This window comes from Hyperoodon ampullatus, assembly GCF_949752795.1.
Source record: "Hyperoodon ampullatus genome assembly, chromosome: 16".
Classification (NCBI taxonomy): Eukaryota; Metazoa; Chordata; class Mammalia; order Artiodactyla; family Ziphiidae; genus Hyperoodon; species Hyperoodon ampullatus.
The window spans coordinates 28,062,408-28,082,730 of record NC_136929.1 but is presented as its reverse complement, the minus strand read 5'-3'; the positions used below and the strand labels follow the sequence as shown (position 1 = coordinate 28,082,730).

At 42.3% G+C, this 20,323-nt stretch overlaps 1 protein-coding gene across 1 annotated transcript; it reads right to left on the bottom strand.

The window, feature by feature from the left end:
* Positions 1-2,671: 2,671 nt before the first annotated feature.
* On the bottom strand, positions 2,672-3,655 carry KCTD12 (potassium channel tetramerization domain containing 12; the record flags this gene model as incomplete). Its single annotated transcript, XM_079721991.1, has 1 exon — positions 2,672-3,655. One exon carries the CDS (start codon positions 3,653-3,655, stop codon positions 2,672-2,674), a length of 984 nt encoding a protein of 327 aa, XP_079578117.1.
* Between the last annotated feature and the right edge of the window lie 16,668 nt (positions 3,656-20,323).

The window sequence follows — 20,323 nt, the reverse complement described above, 5'->3', positions numbered from 1 at the left end:
AAAGTTTTACAAGATAAAACTTTTAAGACTTGGGTGGCAGAGACAAAACTTGAGCAATTTCCCGTGACTCCTGGAGCTGAGCAGATTTAACAAGGCAAATCAGAAATCTCGGAGTCTTGCCATAGGTCAGTGACTTTGATCTGTCCCAAGATGTTCTCAATTATGTGCTTTTTGTTGCACAATCTAGCAGAATACCACACAGGGTGCAGAAATCTCTGTGACACTTACTTTTGGCCAGTGAGTGACATTCCCAAATCATTTCAGGCTTGAAACAGGGGTAAGTTCTGATGTGTTACCTAGTCCGAGAACACACCCAACACATAAGCAAATGCGACTTCCTGAATGTTTCTGCTTCCCTTACAATTACGGTCTTTGTAATTGTAAAGCTAACTTTACTTTTCTAAACAGGCACCTCCAACAAAAGACCTCAAACCTTTCTCTTCCCCAATTAAAAAAAAAAAAAGAATTGGTGGATTAAAAATACAGGTACCGTGGTTTATGTAGACAGTCAATCGACATATTAGTATACAACTAATATCCAAGCAAAAAGTATGGAGCAAACTCAGCTTTATAACTATGTATTTTTTTCCTAACCCAATTTCCCCATAGACAAGGATATAAGAAACTCATTGAAACATGTTGCTTTAGTAGATACACCATCTGATGCAAGTTACTGGGGGTAAAGACAGGAACGTTTATAGCATTAGTAAATTAATTAAAAAACTAAGTGATTCGTGTAAAATGTTTATATATGGTATATACAGATTGGATCACATGAGTCTAAGAATAAAACTGTTCCAATTCTTAACATCTGTTATGGACATATAGTAAGATACAGTACAAGATTCATTTTTAAAAAGAAGAAAAAATAGTGCTAATTTAAACACTGAAAACGACTCTTACAAAATCTTTTAAAAACCTACTTCAAGAGAATGATGCTGAAACAAATGAAAAAGGACAGGCTTCTCCGTCATCACAGAATATCCAAAGGAGCCTCACAGCATGAAGGACAAGGATTCATTTCCCTTCACTTACAGTGTAGATACAATATACAGTGGGGATTTATTCCATGTTAGAGTAAAGATATAAGGCAACCAGGTCTCCTTCTGTTTCAGTTGCATTTACGTGGAACATCATTTTATTGCTCAGCTCACTTTTAAGTACTTATTTGCCTTCATTTAAAAATATTCCACTTTACAGCTGTCTACAGATGGCAGCCCTTGGTGATTCTATTCTCTGCAGCTCTGTCATTCGAAAAGATTCCACCTTAATTTCAAACAACCTGCATCAAAGTGGCATTTTTCAGGTTTGCCCAGAACTCAACATTGGCTGGGCTTGCAGACAGTTAAGGATTTTTAATAAGAGAACTTAAGTCTAAGTAACCTAAATCAATATATTTTGTTCAAGGAAATAGATTTTAAAATCAGGACTTATAATCAACAAGAAAATAAAGTTCAAAAACTAGAACCCTACTGGGTAACTCTTTGGTTAGGTTATATAAGTATCAGCAAAACAGTTAGTTCAATAAACTGCCAGGTAAGAGTAGATCTGTGACTCACCTTTACAAAATGCTTTGCATGTTTTCGTGTGCTATTTTGTTAATGTGCATGTACTCAAACGGACGGTACAAACTTCCAACTTTCAAATAATAAATGAGTATGTCCGCTCCTCCCTTCCCACCCCTCCTACCCTCCTTCCTCCCTCCCCACCCCACCCCCCAAGGCTTAAGAGCTAAGGTCCTACTGACAGTCACTGCAATAATACAGGTTTTCTTAACACCCACGACGTGCATTACTACCCAGCTCCGTTTACAGTCACAGCCAGGTGACCTCCCGCAATGCTCGGCGACCTGAGCTGTCATTCTCTCTCCCCCTCTTGCCAATAACGGCTGCCATGTCAAGCAGTCGAACCAAGGGCTTCTGGCGGTGAGCCCAGGAGAAAGGGTGCCTCTTCAGGCAGGAGGGGAACTTTCTACAAGTTTAAACCACAGGAGAAGACCTTTAAATCTGCACGGAAACCAAACGCTCCTTCATTATGCCATCACCATATTCTTCTCCTACTTCTACCTGTAACTTTTCAAAACTTTATTCATTTATAGTCCCTGAACAGCCTCCGCGGGATCCTAATTCCAGCTCTGGAGTCTTCCGTTCAGCCTTCTAAAACTTCACCTTTAAAGAGGGTCAAAAGACTGCGTAATAAATGACCTTTCAAAACTATTCCCAGACACTGCTACCAATTCTCTCTCTTAAACCGCGAGTGAGTCATCAGGGCTTGAGAAGATTTCAAGGAATCTTCTATACACTGGACAGGGTCCAGTTAGGTTCGGAACAATTCAGTCATTCCCAGGTACTAGGTGACTTCGTAGCCACACTGCCCCACTACATCCAGACTGAAGGACAATCCGGGGGAGGGGTGGTTTGAGGCCGGGGGGCAGAGGAAGCATGGGGTGGAGAGGTACGTCTGGGCGCTCTCTTTTAGTGGGGTCCAGAGAAGACGAAGAAGCCGAGAGGATCTGTGGCTGCAGGTTCTAAAGTGAGGGGTCAGTGGGTCTACCGCAGGTGGGGAACAGGGGAATGGGAGAACGTGGGGTGGCAGGGGAAATCTATAGCCCTCTCCCGGGCAAGAAGGAGAGGGAATGGGCGCGTTGGAGTCGCAAGGGGGTGTGGGGAGTTCACTCCCTGCAGAAGACGTACTCGGTGTAGCTGGTCCAGATCTTGTCCTCGTTCTGGTCGGTGCTGCTGGCGAAGGCGCAGGTGCCCGTGGAACTGCACGCCACCATGTGGAAGCCCGACTCGGACAGCTTGTCGAAGGCCTGCTCCAGGAAGTTGAACTTGAGGTAATAGCGCGAGGTGTAGCGCTCCGGAGGCCGGTCGGGGTCCCGGCTCTCGTTCAGGGTGTCCCCGAACACCTCCTTGGCCAGCGATGTCTTGCCGCACACGGTGATGCGCGCCACTCGCCGGAACTTGGCGTCCGCCTGAGCGTCTCGCCCGATGGTGTAGGAACCGCGGTAGCCGATGGTGATGTAGCCCGAGCGTCGGCTGCCGTCCAACGACTGGGACGGCGTGAGCAGCGGGCCGGGCGCGCCCCCCGACGGGCTGCGGCTAGCCACCTCCAGGGTGGGCGACGGCGCCCCAGCCGAGGCGCCCTCCTGCTGCTCAGGCTCCGCGTAGCCGAGCGGCAGCAGCTCGTCGCCCAGCGAGCCCTCCTTCTGCACCCCGCGCCGCGAGTGCGGCGGCGGCGGCGGCCCGGGGCCGGGCTGCTGGGGCTCCCCGAGGCGGCGCACGAGCTCCGGCAGCTCGAAGTACTCGGCCTCGCGCTGCAGTCGGCTGCGCTCGGGGAAGTAGTCAGGCAGCACGAGCTGCAAGTCCCGCAGGTAATCCAAGATGTAGCGGAAGAGGAAGCCGTCTCGGTCTAGAAAGAAGCGGCCTTTGCTGTCCCGGGCCAGCTCCTGCGGCTGCTGCTGCGTGAACATGCGCCAGAGCAACGAGTCGGGAACCGACACCACCGTGCAGCGCCGGGTCACATACACCTGGCCCCCCACGTTCAGCTCCACGATGTCGGGAAAAAGCGGCGGCTCAGCCGAGGACGACGAGGAGCCGCTGCCGCCGCCACCACCCCCGTTGGGTAGTCCACGAGTGCTGTCCGCCAGAGCCATGGCCAAGAGGTGGCCGGGCTAGGGCAGTGGCCGAGAGACGGGCCGCGCGCCGGAGCCGCCGCCTTTCTCGGACGCTCGCTCAGCCCTGCGCCCCGGCCCGCCGCTGCCGCCGAGAGCCGCGCGGAGCCGAGCGCACGATGCGAGCGCGCCTCTGTGCGCCCCCGCGAGCCCCGCTGCACTCCTCCCGCCTCGCCCGCGCGCTCCAGGAGAGTGCCGGGTGGCGACCGGCGCGCTGCTTAAGTAGAGCCGCCCGCCCGGGCGCCGCGGCGCGCAGAAGGCGGGGGCGGCTGCGGAGCGGCGGAGCCTCGCTCCCAGGGCGGGAGGGGGGATGGTGGGGCGGGGAATCGATTTGCATCTGAAACGCTGACGCCGCGACCGGCTGCTGGCTCCACCCCGGCTCGCGCGCCGCCGGGACACCCCGACTTCCCTACCCCTCCTCGCCCGGCGCTCTAGCCCCTTCCCGCTCCTGCCCAACTTTCTTCCTCCTCCAAAGCGGACAGAACCTGGGCTTGGCCGCATCGGAAGACGAGCCTTCTTTGGAGGGACAGTCACTGCGTCCCCTCTCCTCCTAACTGCAGCCGGAGACTGTGGAAGGAGCACTTGAACTTTCCGGCTCCCCCCACCCGGGGAGTGGAAGGGCCTGGCTGCCCCCGGAGACTAGCCGCTTTAAACACTGTAACTGTGGCGCTTTAAACACGCGGCTCGTCTCGTTGCTGAAAGTTCTAGAGAGAGCCCAAAAAATCTGGAGAGGCGGTGGGGCCGCCCCGGCCTGGAGGCAGCTAGATTTTGTTCGCGCGTACGAGTAGCCTCGAAAAAAGCCTAGAAACAAAAAGCTAACCTCCGTATCCTGCTGTAGAACGCTCTCCCATCGTTTATCTTCTGGGTAAAAAGGCAAACTCATTAGTTGGGAGACCTCAAAATTGGAGGAAATGGCAAAAGGGGAACTTGGGTGAGTTCAAGGAGTGACTTCGGGGCGCGTTCCCCTCCCGGTGGCGGACGCGACTTTCCCCATCGCCCCTTTTCTGGCCAAGCTGAAGGGGCGTGTACTGTGAGGCCTAAGGGAAAGCTACGTGTCCGCGGCCCTATCAGCCCCGGGTGAATCGCGCTATGGAACTCGGAGGGGTTGAAGATCAAATATAATTTAGAAAACCTACCTTTCAAATCCTCCCAAAGGTCCAGGCGCACCCGCTCTCCCGCGGGCCTGGGTCACTCTGTTCAGCCCTTTCCGAGTGCCCTCTAGCCTCAGGGCCCTTGTACACCTGAAGGCCCGCTCCAGCTCCCTTCCGGTCCTCTCCCTTCGCACTCGTATTCGCCCTTCACAATGCAGCACCCAGGCCTCCTCCGCTGAGAAAGCTTCCCTGACTTCTCAGGTGGGTGGGGCTTCGGATGGGCCCTTCCACGCGCCCTAACGCCCAACACATTCTGACATTACACGTCTGTGAGTGATTATCTAATCTCTGACTTTGGTAAATAGTCTCCTGAGCACTGCAGAAAGAGGACGGAAGAGAGGGTAGTGAAGAATGTTTAGCAATCATCAATCAATGGTTATTTGTTGTGCGCCAGCTATTCATTCGGCCGCGCCGGGTAGAAGAATAGGTAAGACGGAATAGGCTCCACAGAGCTTTCAGTGTAGCCCGGTAGGCAAGGGTCAGAAGTCTGAGCTGTTATCAGATCGGTTTGAAGTACAGACTGTCAATCAGTATAAATCAGGCGAGATCTTTGTTCTTGATAATAATGTTTCACCTTTTGTGTAACTACCCGATGAGCTTTACAGTCTCCTCATGGATGTGTGTCGTTTTTACTTTGAAATGTTTATGTCTGCTGAACAGTTATCTCATTCATGTCAGTGTACTGAAGTAAGATCAAGCCCCAGACCAGCTCACTTAACTGCAAGTACAGATTGTGATACTGAATATATCTGACCACTCTTTTTTTGTTCTTTGGTATAAATAATAGCTGACGCAAAAGTTCCAAGTTCCAAAGCTGAATTTCTAGGCGGCTGGGCTACTATTTGTAATATCAGTGTCAAAGCCCTAAAGAAACCAGTCTCTTTTTTGTAATTCCAAGAAAAGCCTTTTTCATATCAATTCCGTACATATTTTTGTATCATTACTTTGTTCATCATATCAACAAATCCTGTCAGTTCCGCCTTCAGAATTCTTCCAGGCTATTAACATGTTTCACCACCTCCCTGCCATCACCCGGGACCAAGCCACCCATCACCTCTTGCATTGGCCTCCTAACTGCTTCCACCTTTGCCTCCTACAGTCTTTTTATCACCAGAACAAAAAGAGGGATCCTATTATAACCTAAGTCAGATCATGTCACTGTGTCCAAAGCCCCTCACTGGCTTCCCATCTCACCAAAAGTAAAAACCAAAGTACTTTCATTGCTTACAATACCCTACAAGATTGGAGCTGTCCCACCAGAACCTCTCAGACCCGTCCCCTGCCACTCTCCCAGGAGCTCCATGCTTTAACCACATTACCCCCACCCCCTACTGTTTGCTCAGGGCCTTTGCACTCCCTGCTCCCTGTGCTGAAAGACTCACTTCCCCTCTGCCTCTTATCTTCCTCATCTTGTTCAGGTGTCTCCCTTCTCACCTTCTTCAGGCCTCTGCAGCAAGACCTTCCCTTGATCACCCTATTTAATATAGCACAACGCCGCCCAAGCAGCATCCATTTCCCTGCTTCAGTTGTTTACTGTTTGTTTCCCTGCATTAGAATATAAAGTCCAAGAGAGCATAGACTTGGGTTTGCTTGATTCATCACCACATCCCCAGTGCCTAGAACAGAACTGTCATATAATAGACATTGGATAAATATCTGTTTCCCACTTGTTTATTCCACCAATATTTATTAAAGGTCCACCACTATGTTCTAGGCAACATGTTAAAAAAAATAATCTCTGCTTTCTTGGAGCTTCCAGGCTTGTGAGGGAGACAGATAATAAATATATAGATGAGTAAATCTACTTCAGGTAGAGATAAATGCCATGAAGAAAATAAAATTATGAAATGAGATAGAGGGACTGAGTACAGGGATACAAGTTTATATAGACTGCCTGGGAGCCTCCCCACAAAAGTGGCATTTGAGCTGAATAATAAGCAAGAAAGCCATGAGAAGTTCTGGAGGAAGAACATTCCAGGCAGAGGGCAAAGCAAGTGAAAGGAGTTTGGGTTAGGAATGATTTTGGTACATCTAACAGTAGAACTTTGTCTATTGTATCATCTGCTTGTATCTCCAGAGTGCCTTTGAATAGATCAGCACAAGCTCAAATGTGAGCCATACTGCAGGCCTAGACACTACCTTCATTCTCCATCACTTACCATATTTATCACCCATAGGCTGGTCTACTGCAGGAAGCCATCAGGATTTCCTTACAGAAGTCTCAGTTCTGCATGAGAGGAATAATAATGAATGAAACAGGTGATGTGAGACTGAAGGAATAATTTTCTGGCTACTTTTGTATGTTCTATTTCCTGCCTACTAGTTGGTGTCATGAAATTCAAGAGGAAATAAAATAGGGAACTTCAATGCTGGGACTTAAAGGCCTGAGTGTTTATAGAGGAAGGGAGGGGCCTGAGTGTTTATAGAGGAAGGGAGGGGCCTGAGTGTTTATAGAGGAAGGGAGGGGCCATAACTCTTTAACTTCTTCAATAGGTTAAATATGCTTAATTGTCAGAGGATAAGGGAGGATTTGGGAAGCCACTAGCTCTGTGTCTCATCTCAATCCAGCTTCTAGTGATGGATACGTTGATGGTCATTGTTTCAAGTGACTGTGTACTTTCCTACATAACAGACAGCTGTCCTTCTATCCTAAAGTGTAGGGTATTGGAAACATCTCTGGACCTACATTCTCATCTGATTTGTATCTCTTCCCCCACCTATTGCCTTCCAATCAGCTTCCCACCCTGCCTCCACTGCACGTAGTAAATATTCTGAACACCAAAGATTTAAGAAAGGAATGAGGAAGATTACGAGAAATATAAAGTTAAAAGGGGAGGAAGAACTGGGGTGAAATGAAGTGAGTGCCTCTGAGGATTGAATAAATGTAATATATGTGAAAATGGTCTGTAAGCTGTAAAACACCATTCAAGTGTCAGAATCAGTATTTTCTACTGTCTATCATGCTTGACAAGTCTACTCAGTAAATACTGAATGAATAAATGAATGGCAGAAACATTAAAATGAATGCTGTGGGGAAAGGGGAGAAGAGGCAGAATCAGAAATTGTCCCAAACAAGTGTTTAGCTCATTCATCATCCTCCCAATATGTGTGAATCTTATCTGTATGCAGGCTTTAAAAATCATCGACTTTTTGCATTCAGGGAGAGAAAAGAATTAGATACAGAGAGATTAAATAACATTAAGCTTAAATGAACCAGGGGATAAAACGATCCTAATGAAGATCTGGTAAAAGATATGTCAATAACTAATCTTTAAAAAAGAGAGTGAAAACGTTATGTGAGGGACATTGCCGAAATATTAGGTCTAGAAAGTAAATTCCAACATCACTATTATATGATTTTTATACCTAAGAGAACCAGAGAAACAAAAATTAATAATGTTGGAAATTTTTAAATTTTTATTTCCATATCCTTATAAACAGTATCTGAAGCTTTTCCAGGAAACAGGTAATAATATGATAGCTAGCATTTATATAGCACTTACTATGTGCCAGCCCAGTTAATAGAACTATACGAGTATTAGCACATTTAATCCTCACAATAACTCCATGGGGTTGGTACTGTTATTACCTGATTTTTAGAAGATCATGAGAGCAAATAAGTGGTGGAGCTGGGATTTGAACCCAGGAGGTCTAACTTTAAAATTTGTGCTTTTAAATACTGTGTGCGTGTATGTAACTATGTATATAAAAACACTTCTATGAATGCTTTATATGTAGGAAAGAAATAGGTTCTATGATTTTCCCCACTTTACAGATGATGAGCCCAAGGCAAAGAGAGGTTAGGTAATGTGACCAAGATAATGCAGCCATTTAGCCCTGCTAAGCACAAGAATGGTGTTCTAACGTCCATGGACTTATGCTCTACAGGATTGGTAACCAGAAACTCAAAGTAGCTACTGTGGGAGAATTAGGATCAGGAAGGAGTTAAATCCTTGGCTCTCATTTCTCCTTCTATCGATGGCACAATCCTGCCTCAAGTAAGAATCTCCAAGGACATATTGAGCCCACAGACAGAATGGACACATTGTTGTCCTACGCTCCACCCGAGTCCTACACACAATAAATATATGATCTTACTTCTGGCTCTCTAAAGTACCATTATGGTTTATAAAGCACCAGGTTTGTAGTATGTTTACTCAGTTTTATTCTGATCTCATTTACTGTGGACTAGGATAAAGTGAGTCCATGGAAACTGTTGAGACCTAGGTTCTAGTATTCAAAAGCAAGTAGTATCTACTGGTCTTCTGGAGCTTGTAAAATGGAACATATGTATTCTACTGTGGCGTTAGATGTCACACTGAGCACAAAAATAACTGGCCCTCATGCACGTGGGTGATTCTGGAACTTCTGACAGAGGCTAATTATTAACATCACTGATGTTTCATGTGAATCTGAGGGTTTTGGTTTCAAATTGTGATATTAAACGTAGAGGTTAATTATAAATGAGTTATCACATTGTATTCTAGTGCTTCACTGTTTTGAGGGCTTTCATATTGTCAGGTTCACTTGATGATCACAGTTTTGGAGGATGTTGTTCAACAGTGTCACAAATGAAGAAAGAATCTCAGAAAGGTTAGCGACTGACATTGCCTCTCAGGTAGCACCAGAATGCAAATGGTGCCTTTCAGGTAGCTGGGATGCAGTGCTGGGATGCAAATGGATGCTTCCTGACTCCTCATTCAGTGCTCTTCAAACTCCTTAGCAGCCCTATCAAATCTGCTCCATTAATACCCCCAATGAGGGCTGGCACTCAAAATAATCACCTTGGGGACTATAGGCTTATTTGAGAGATGTCAGAATCACCCACCACTTTTGGCATATCTGTTTAGGAATTTTCTTCAGGGCTAGTTTACACAAGAACATTATTTCGTTAGTTTACACCTATGCCAAATTTGGGGTTGATTACTTTTTACAAGGCTGTAATACAGGGCACCACACTGCAGGACACACCCACATGCCTGAGAATAATTAGGACAAAGCCAGTTTTCATGAGTGTGAAACTAAAGTAATGATTTATCAGATAATCAGTAAAGACTATCACCTTTTGACACTGGGTTTTAAAGATCTCATCCCTGGAATTCCCTAATCAGCTGAATGGCATTGAGTTTAGGTTACTCAGAAAGAAAAAAGGCTCATTCAACTTCAAAGATTTTAATATGTGGTTCCAGAAAGTCTGCAGATTTCACTGTGTGTACGTATGTAACTATGTATATAAACATTTTCACATAATGGGCAACTACTTATGTAATTGTAAGAGCATTTGTTTGATATAATTAAGGGGGGAAAACACCTTTCTCCAGTTTGCTTTCCAGAAATATGCATAATATTTCACAGTAGGGAAATGGCCTCAAACTATGCTAAACTTTAAATTTATATTACATAATAGGATTTGTTTTTAGAAAATAGGTTTCTTTTCCTACAGTAAAGTATAGATGAGAAAATCATACACATTGGAGTTGGATGAACCTACGTTCTTCTTCTGGCCTTGTTACTTAAAATCTAAGATACTGGGTGAAGTTATTTAAATATTCTGAACTTTAGATCTTTATCTTATAATGGAGCAAAAGCACCTGTTTCATCAGACTCTTGTGAAGTTAAATAAGATGATATAAAGCATTTCATTTCACACTGTCCAGCACATAACAGACACATCATAAACATAAGTTTCTGCCTCTACCCTCCCACTCCCCTGTTTCCATTGACTTCTATAACCCAAACAGTTTCTTGTTGAGTGTGCTTTCCTTGCTCTCCTCCTAGCTTTATTTCTTTTTCTTGGATGACATCTCTTCAGCAGTATCTATAGTGGACCAAGGTCAATAGCATTTCATCTGCAGTTCCTCATTCTTCCCAGGAGTCAGTCATTTCTCACAAATTTGCTCTTTGGTTGGAAGATGTAATCAAAATCTAGATAGCTTGGGACTCTCCACTTCAGAGCTTATTTCTCATCCTAGTCTTTGCATCTCAAGTGACAGTTACTAACATAGCTTAGTTTTATCTCTAACTAAAAACTCAGCCTGCCATCGGCAACACCTGGGAGAGAAAGTCTAGGTAGAAATGGGCAGAGGTGCTGTAAGGAGGGGCCTAAAAAACTCCAGATGTCCTCAGAATCCTAAGAGAGTGACTTCCTCCAGGAACTGATGAAGATCCAAGACTAAAGAGGGCAGAGCAGCAAGAATGCCATCCCAAAGGGCAACTGTGGTGTTTCCCCATATCTCCCAGGCTGTGATGAGGCACAAGAGGAAGACACAAATGCAGACTGCATCACTGTAGCAGATATTACTGGAAGGAATATCAACAGTGCAGGGGATGTTTAGCTCCTCCTTACGTTGTATTTGTATTCAACATCCCTTCAAGTATTTATGAAGTGGCTGCTATGTGCCTGATCTTCCTGGAAGTCATGGATGGTCCATGATTTATGAGAAAGTATGAAATATCAAAGTGAGTGGCCAGTAATGGCAGGGGTTCCACATGTCACATATGAAGATCATAGGGAGGGAAGTTACCTTCCTTGTCAGTCAGTATTCTCTAAAGAAACAGAACCAATAGGATAGAAGTCTGTATATACATTTGTATCTATATCTGTTAAATGATACATATACAGAGAGAGAGGTTCATTGATTTTAAAGAATTGTTTCACATAATTGTGGAGGCTGGTAAGTCTGATGTCTGTAGGGTAAACCAGTTGGCTGCAAATTCAGGCAAGAGTTGAAGTTGCAGTCTTAAGTCTAAAATCTGTAGGGCAGGCAGGGAAGATGGAAGCTCAGGCAGGATTTCTATGCTACATTGGCATGGAATTCCTTCTTCTCTGAGCAACATCAGTTTTTTGTTCTTATGGCCTTCAGTTGACTGGATGAGGCCCACCTGCATTATCAAGGATAATCTACTTAAAGCTAACTAATTGTAAGTATTAATCGTGTCTGCAAAATACCATTGCAGCAACATCTAGACTAGTGTTTGACCAGACAGCTGGGCATCACAGTCTAGCTAAGCTGACACATAAAATTAACCATCATAATTTCCAAGCAGTGTTTTATTGGAAGTGAAACTGAGCTTCTTTTGAGGAAAGATGCCTATTCATCAGCAAGAAGCCACAGCTTCATAAGTTATAAAAAACTGGTACTATACTCGTGTTTAGTGTAAGAGCATCTGTGGTTTAGTCTTCTTAGTCCCCCTGTACTTATGATTAAGTTTCAGACAGACTTGTGGAGTCCAAGCTGTTTTTAACAGAGGAGCTATAGCAGTTCCACTCTCAGCTTTATTAGTTTGGGAGTTGAGGAGACCCTCTACTGTATTTATAGTACCATGAGTAGAGAGAAACTAGGTGTTTTGGATACATTGCATAAGGTACATAAATGCTCAATCATTGATGGAGATATTCTCTATTATTTATTAATCTATTATGTATCATTTATTATGACTCTATTCAAAAAGCATGAAGCAATCACAGAGGAAGGAAGCATCTTGTAACTAAACTGACAATGCCCGAATTCCCTCCAAAAATCACTTTTCCCACCCCTTACAGATCTTTCTATGTCTTCCATCTATATGAACAGCGTGTCTAAGGGTTGACCTTTCCTACTCATGAATGAGACAATCAAATGTTCTGCTTTCCAAGAAGAGAGAAAAGATGGTTCCCAGAAAATAGAGACTAGAAAACTTAACATTCATCCCCATAAAAATTCCATAATGGATGATTAAATAGACTGTTTTTGACCTTTTGAGAGAGAGGGAGAGAGAGAGAGAATTGCCTTCTGGAGACAATATGAGCTCACCCTGAGTAAGTCAGGTCAAACAAAATACTTTCCCTTCTTGGACAGCATTGTTAATCTCATGAACTGTGGTAATACTGTAGACACAGTATATTATATTTTTGCAAGGATTTCACAGCTCATTCATGATATCTTTTTGGACAATGAGAAATGTAAGCTGGATAATAGTTTCAATTAGATGGACACATTGTTGATAAGACAGGTCTATTCAAAGATTGTTGATGAATGGAACAATGTCAAACTGAAGAGAAAAGCTAGAAATAAGATTTTGTTTTAGCCCTTTTCTACTGAACTTTTAATTTATCAACAACTAAGTCAATCAAAACTAAATGAATCAAAATTAAAAATTAAGTGCATATGTGGGAATCATTTTAAAAAGTATTTATAGATGACATGGATCTTGGTGGGCTAACCAATCCAACAAATAGGGAACTGATGTTCAAAATCATTCACATGGGTTTCAGTAACAAAGAGAAACAAACAAGAGAGGATATAATAAGGATAAATGTAAAGTTATGCAGCTGATTAAGATATAGCTTAGCAGAACTTCATGTGAAAAATTATCTGGGACTCTGCATCAGCTGCAAGTTCAAGAAGTCAATAAGATGGCATGGCTGTAACACACACATGCACACACACCCAAATAAAATAGCTTTTAAAAGTTGGAAAGGACCTTAGAAATTATTCAAGTCAAATCTCCCATGTTGCAGAGAAAAGCTGAGCATGCAATAATAAAAACACAATAACTGATAGTAAAACTACATCTGGTATTTATGTATGTTTTATTGTAGACATCGTACTCTTTAAAGTTACTTTATTGTGTTCTTGATTTGCATGTCTCTAATGATTAGTGATGTTGAGGACCTTTTCATATATTTCTTGTTCATCTGGATGTCTTCTTTGTAGAAATATCTATTCAATTCCTTTGCCCATTTTTTAGTTGGGTTACTTGTTTTTTTGCTCTTGAGGTAAAGGAGTGCCTCATATATTTTGGATATTAACCTCTTATCAGATATATGGTTTGCAAATATGTTCTCCATTTCTGTTGGTTGCCTTTTCATTTTGTTGACTTTTTCCTTTGCTGTGCAGTAGTTTTTTACTTTGATGTAGTCCCATTTGTCTATTTTTGCTTTTATTGCCTAAATAAATTGCCTAAATCTATTCATCGACAGATAAATAGATTAAGAAAAGGTGGTATATATACATACAATGGAATATTATTCAGCCTTTAAAAAAGAAGGAAATCATGCCATTTGGGGGACAACATGGATTAGTCCGGAGGACACTAGGCTAAGTGAAAGAAGCCAGACACAGAAGGACAAATACTACATAATATCACTTATATAAGGAATCTAAAATAGTCAAACTCATAGAAGCAGAGAGCAGAATGTGGTTGCCAGGGACTGGGAGAAGAGAGGAACAGGGAGGTATTAGTCAAATGACACAATATTTCAGTTGATAAAGTGATGAGATGATGAATATGTCCTAGAGAACTACAGCACATCATAGAGCCTATAGTTCACAACACTGTACCGTATACTTAAAATTTTGCTACAACGGTAGGTCTTATGTTAAGTGTTCTTACCGCAAATGATAGTAACAATAAGCAAAGAAAAAGAGTTACTTTAATAGGCTCGAGTGTATTTTCATAGGGTGTAAGCAAGGTTGTGAGGAACCTAAAAACCATATAACAGATATAAAATGTCAAGGGTTTTTTGTGGTTTTTTTTAGCCTAGAATATAGTAGAATAGCATAGAAGGGAGTACTATTAGAGGCAGCATGGCAGCTGTATTCTTTACAAAATGAAAGGGCAAAACTAGAGCCTACAGATAGAAGTTCTTAAAAGGAAAAGTTCAGGTTTAGCTTAAGGAAAGCTTTTTGAACAACTAGTGCCACCCATTGATGGGAAAGGCCACTTCAACAAGAGCTGGTTTCCCATTCCTACTGTAGATCTAAGCTATAGACCCACCAAAGACAGGCAACAGAGAAGAGATTCATGATTTGAGTTAAGAAGCTGTACTAAGTGATCTCTACTTCCTTTCTATTTCTAAGCTTCTACAATTTCAGAGCACAGCAGGTGCTGTTTCTTTCTAAACTTGTCTCCCATTTTCAGGGACCTATACTTTCTATTCAGTTTTTCTTTACACTTAAAATTTTCTAAGAAATAAATTCTAGGGCTCACTTCAGCAGCACATATACTAAAAATTAGAACAATACAGACAATATTAGCATGGCCCCTGAACAAAGATGACACGCAAATTCATGAAGCATTCCATGTCTGAGGGGGATTAGCAGATACAGATTACTATATATAAAACAGATAAACAACAAGGTCCTGTTGTATAACACAGGGAACTATATTCAACATCCTGTAATAAACCATAATGGAAAAGAATATGAAAAAGAATATATGTGTGTGTATGTGTGTATCTGAATCACTTTGCTGTCCACCAGAAACTAACACAACACTGTAAATCAACTACACTTCAGTTTTAAAAAATGCATTCCCTTTACCCCAGCAATTTCACTTCCAGAAACCCAGCTTGAAGAAATATTGGCCCATGTGCAAAAGATATACATACAATGATAGTTGTTGTAGCTTGGTTTGTAATAGCAAAACCACAAGGGGTTGGGAATTCATAAATGTACATCAATAGGAGAATGGCTAAATAAATTACGGAACAACAGAAAAAAAAGAAATAAACTCTATTAATTTTTTAAAATGAAGCAGTCAAAAGTTCATCAGCCCTCTGATAATTTACCCTTGGTCCATGGCCCAAAAGGGTCTACCACCCTGCATTCATAATTGTTTACAAATATCTCATCCATAGAGATACTAAAAATAGAAAGAAACAGCTTTCATTTATCTCAGGAATAGTTCCAATGAGTGACATTGTCATAATCTGGAATTTTAACTTAACCTTACCCAATTTAATATAAAACCAGGTGTCCTTAATATAGATCCCAAGGACAATGGGATAGTTTTTCCACGGTTAAGAATTTTATACATATTTGGATTATCTGATCCCTTTTCCTGAAACAATCTTCATCACCCTTCTGACTCTTCTAGCCATCTAACTAGAAGTTACACTGACCCATCCTATGCCACCTAAGTATTCAAGGATGCTGTTTTGGGCAGTGGAAGTAGCTGTTGAGTGCCTATAGTGCATAAAGCACTGTGTTGAGTTCTGGGTCTACAGCTCTGTCTAAGGCAGGCAGAATTCATATCCTCAGCAGAGAATTCAGACAGAGAACAAACTAATTTTACAATACATAAACAACTCTATGTTTATTACATTCATAACGTGCACTCAACAAATATTGGTTAAATGAATGAATGAACTCAACTGATGAAGAAAATAACTTGGACTTAATTAAAATTTTCCTTTATACCACCTAGAAAGAGTTTACTAAGAAAAAAAGAAATCGAATAACGTATGCATATTCAACCTCCTTAAAACTGAACATCTTTTAAAAACATTGGAATAACCACTTACTTGATAAGTTTCAAATAAGCTGTATTTTTTATTTAATATTTTTCCTGAGTTATACAGTGATTTTAACCAACCAAATGATTATCCCTGAATGCTTTGTCAGAGCACTTTAGGAAAGCTAAATATATACTAATATGTGTTAGGTATTTAAATATTCTGATCAAACCTTCAGATATTCAATCCGAGAAGTAGTGAGTAACTCTTTTTTATCTTTTCTGCCCTATCAGCAGGTTAAGGCAATAACAATGCACCCTGTACAGCAACATCAAAAGGCATATGTTTTCTTCCTCCAGCTACTCAGGTGAAGCTAAGAGTTGGATTTACCCAGGGAGAGAGTTGAAGGTGTAGTCAAGGGAGTGATTAAAATGATGGAATGAATCCAACCCGTGCAAGGAGGAAAATGAGGCCACGAGTACGGCCTGCTGAAAATAGCACTAAAAGACATGGGATTACGCTTCAATATTCTTTTCTCCTCAGAGAATATTCTTTTCTCCTCAGAGGAGGAGTTCAGGGAGCCAACAGAGCATATAATGGGGTTTCCAACCAAGAGGGGATAAAGGGAAGATGGTTCCCCACCTCTCGCCTTTGCAGTCTCTCAGTATCTCTTTAGCCTCCTTTTTTCACATCACGTGTCTGAAGCCCGCAGCTCCGAGTCCACCTTGAGAGCAGAGCCTTTCCAGCTTCTCCTGGATTCATCAATATTTCCTTCACTTAAATTCTCTTTTGACCTTCAAAAATAACCTTTGTTGGTGACTTGCACTCTTGCTTGTATGAAAGAGGTTGAATTGCTAGATTTGATCATTATGTTGTTTCTCTTTATTCCTGCCTGGCTGAAAACTAATGTCCTATTTCCAAGGTTAGAACAAAAAAGCATGTGTTGGGCTTCTCTGGTGGTGCAGTGGTTGAGAGTCTGCCTGCCGATGCAGGGGACACGGGTTCGTGCCCCGGTCCAGGAAGATCTCACATGCCGCGAAGCAGCTGGACCCGTGAGCCATGGCTGCTGAGCCTGTGCATCCGGAGCCTGTGCTCCGCAACGGGAGAGGCCACAACAGAGAGAGGCCCGCGTACCGCAAAAAAAAAAAAAAAAAAAAAAAAAAAAAGCAGGTGTTTATTCCTATGATCAAAATAGGTTCTTAACGGGGAAGCTAGATGCAACAGATTTGAGTAAAACAAAAACCAGTGCTGGTTTTATTCCCGGCTTACCCTTGATCCCATTACAGTCCACGGGAGTAGATCTCACCACTCCTGACCTTGGCACGTGCTGGTGGTGGCGGCGAGGAAGGCAGACAACACCTGGCAACTCAGCTGTCCCAGAGGTGCCGTCCAACACTTTCACATCAATCTCTTTGGCCAAAACTTAGTCATGTGGCCTCATCCAGGGCAGTGACATAACAAGGGTGGGCAGGTGGGAGCAATCTACCTGGAGGACTGTCAGGCAATGGGACAGCAGGCCACCAGCAGGGCCGGCAACACATCTGTCCAGTCAGTGAAACGTTTTCATCCACTTAGTCTCAAGACGTGTTAGAGTCACCAAAAGACCCTTATATTCATATTTTGTTGTTATGCCCAAATAAAAGATGATCTCGTGAGCTGTCACTGTGCCACTTTTCTGTTTACAAATCTGACTCTCCTTCTCCTCCTTACCAGCCCCACTTCACCCTAAACTTTAAGCCTCCACAGAATAGAGGCCGTTTTACTTCATTTTTGTACCTGAAATATATGAGCTCGCCCACTAAAAGTTTGTTCAATGAATAAATGAATGAATGAGACAGTGAATGAACAACTAAACCGGATGGGTGAATCGGAGGGAAGAAGTGAATGAATATGTTCCAAGTGTCTAATTTGCCGGGTTGGCTCGTTCTAATTTTTAGATCACAGTGTATTTAGCTTCTTATTATTTCCTGCCTCATACTTTTTTATCCATTGGGGAGAGAAAATTTTAAAATTTAAATATTTAGAATTGGTGAATTTAAAATCAGATGCCTTGGTAAAATGTATGACTCTTTTCTCGAAAGGGCCTGGTAGACATAAATATGAGAGTGGTATATGTCCTCTTCATCTTCAAAAATGTTCACTGTGCATTCACAGGCAGAGGGTGGGAGAAATACTTCCAAGAAAGTCAAACAAAAAGTTACCTTCTACCTCAAAATAGTTAGCAGGACACTATAAACAGATGCTATACATTTCCCTCTTTCATGGATGTACAGTAAGTATATCAATAATAATACCTTTGGTTGATTAATAATACATAATTCATAGCTCAGAATTTTCTATTTTTAATCATCTCACATGTAAAATTGTTTAGATACTACAATATATCACCTTTTCAGGGAGAAATCATGGGTAAGTCAACTATATTTTTAACCCTGTAGCTTCCTTCCATTAAGAAGAATTAACAGCAACTAAAGGTATTGATAGTCTTTAGTTTTCTGACACCTGGTGTGGGATGATACTACAGAAAGCAGAAATAAACTTCACCGTCTATGGTGCTGAGTGCTCAAACGGTTATGACCATAAGTAAGTATTCGAGGTAAAGCTGTATCTTGGGTTTAAACAGTAGCCAGGAGATAGAGAAGTTTGTTGCTTTTGCATGCACAACATTCTTTTGAGACTAGATTCATATGTGATGGAGGAAGAGTAGCACCTAGTGGTAAAAAGTATCAGCTGCACCCACCGGGGAGCTGACTGCAAGTCTTCCAGGAAGTATTTCAGCCACATTTAAAAAAAATACATTTCAGGCATCTTAAATGCTGGTATCTTTAATTCCCAAGATGGTGTTTGTCATGTATGTCAGTTACAGATTTGAGTCAACTTAATGTGTTTGAATATTTTCAAATAAATTGTATAGATGATCAATATATCCAAGAATTTAGAAAAAGACCCTAAACTTTTCACAGATACCCAAAGCATGTATAGTAAAATGTACAGGTTAAAATAGTATATTTCTTAGATGATCTGAAAATTTATTTAATTATTACTTATGTAAGTCTACTAACATATTTGAGCGAAAGAGTGCTGCTTCCTTAAGCAAGAAGTTGTATTTCGCTGAGATTATTTTGAGAACTTGGAGGTACCTGTAAATAGCTACTCTGAAATTCTCTTTTCTTCCAGTGATGGATATCATAAACATAATACAGTATTTCACACACTTTGGACACACAATAAATTAATAATTGAACACTTAAAAACTTATATAGTGGAAACTAGTTTTAATTATATAGTTTATAGTTTGGTTGACGATGATAGTGGTAAGGAGAAATAATTGGAAAAATTATGAATAAGCATTTGTGCATACTTCAATTCCTAAATTAAATGGAAATTCAACTAAAATTTTATTCCCTTGGTGCAAGTGTAATCATGTGAATGTGTCATCTGTCCCTGAGACACTGACATAAAAACAAAAAATTGTGAAATTCAAATCACACCTATTTTTTTAAAGATGCTCACTCTGTATCTTTTCTTTTATAAATTAATTAATTAATTTTTATTTTTGGCCGTGTTGGGTCTTCCTTGCTCCCACAGGCTTTCTCTAGTTGTGGCAAAGGGGGGCTACTCTTTGCTGCGGTGTGCAGGCGTCTCATTGTGGTGGCTTCTCTTGTTGTGCAGCACGTGGGCTTCAGTAGTTGCAACACACAGGCTCAGTAGTTGTGGCACATGGGCTTAGCTGCTCCGCAGCACATGGGATCTTGCCGGACCAGGGCTCGAACCCGTGTCCCCTGCACTGGCAGGCAGATTCTTAACCACTGCGCCACTAGGGAAGTCCCACCTATTTTGTTTTTATTCCCCAAGCTCCTTTTTCTAGTAGCAGATATCACACAGGCGTGCACACACACACACAGGCCAGGCCAATCACCATAACCCACCCTTGGCCTTTGGGAGTTATTCCAAGATTGTCCAATCAAAGTGCAGCTTCCAGAAGTGATGTCTTGAACCAGAGCTGGCAGAGAAGTCCACTCCTTCCCTTTTAATGGGCAGCTGTAAGAGGTGATGCTCCAGCCATAAGAAACTTAGCACAGCAGAGAATGAAGTCAAATAGAGAGGAGAGGAGAGGAGAAAGACCCCTTAGGACAGGAGTCTCTTGTTGTGGTTGCTGATGTCCGTGGCTTCTCTTTCCTGTTCCTGCTTCTCTCCCCCAGTTTCTCTTCCCATAAATCTCTTTGAGACAAAATTTACTTTGAGATAAGTTCCTGCAACCTAAAGAGAACTGACTTATAC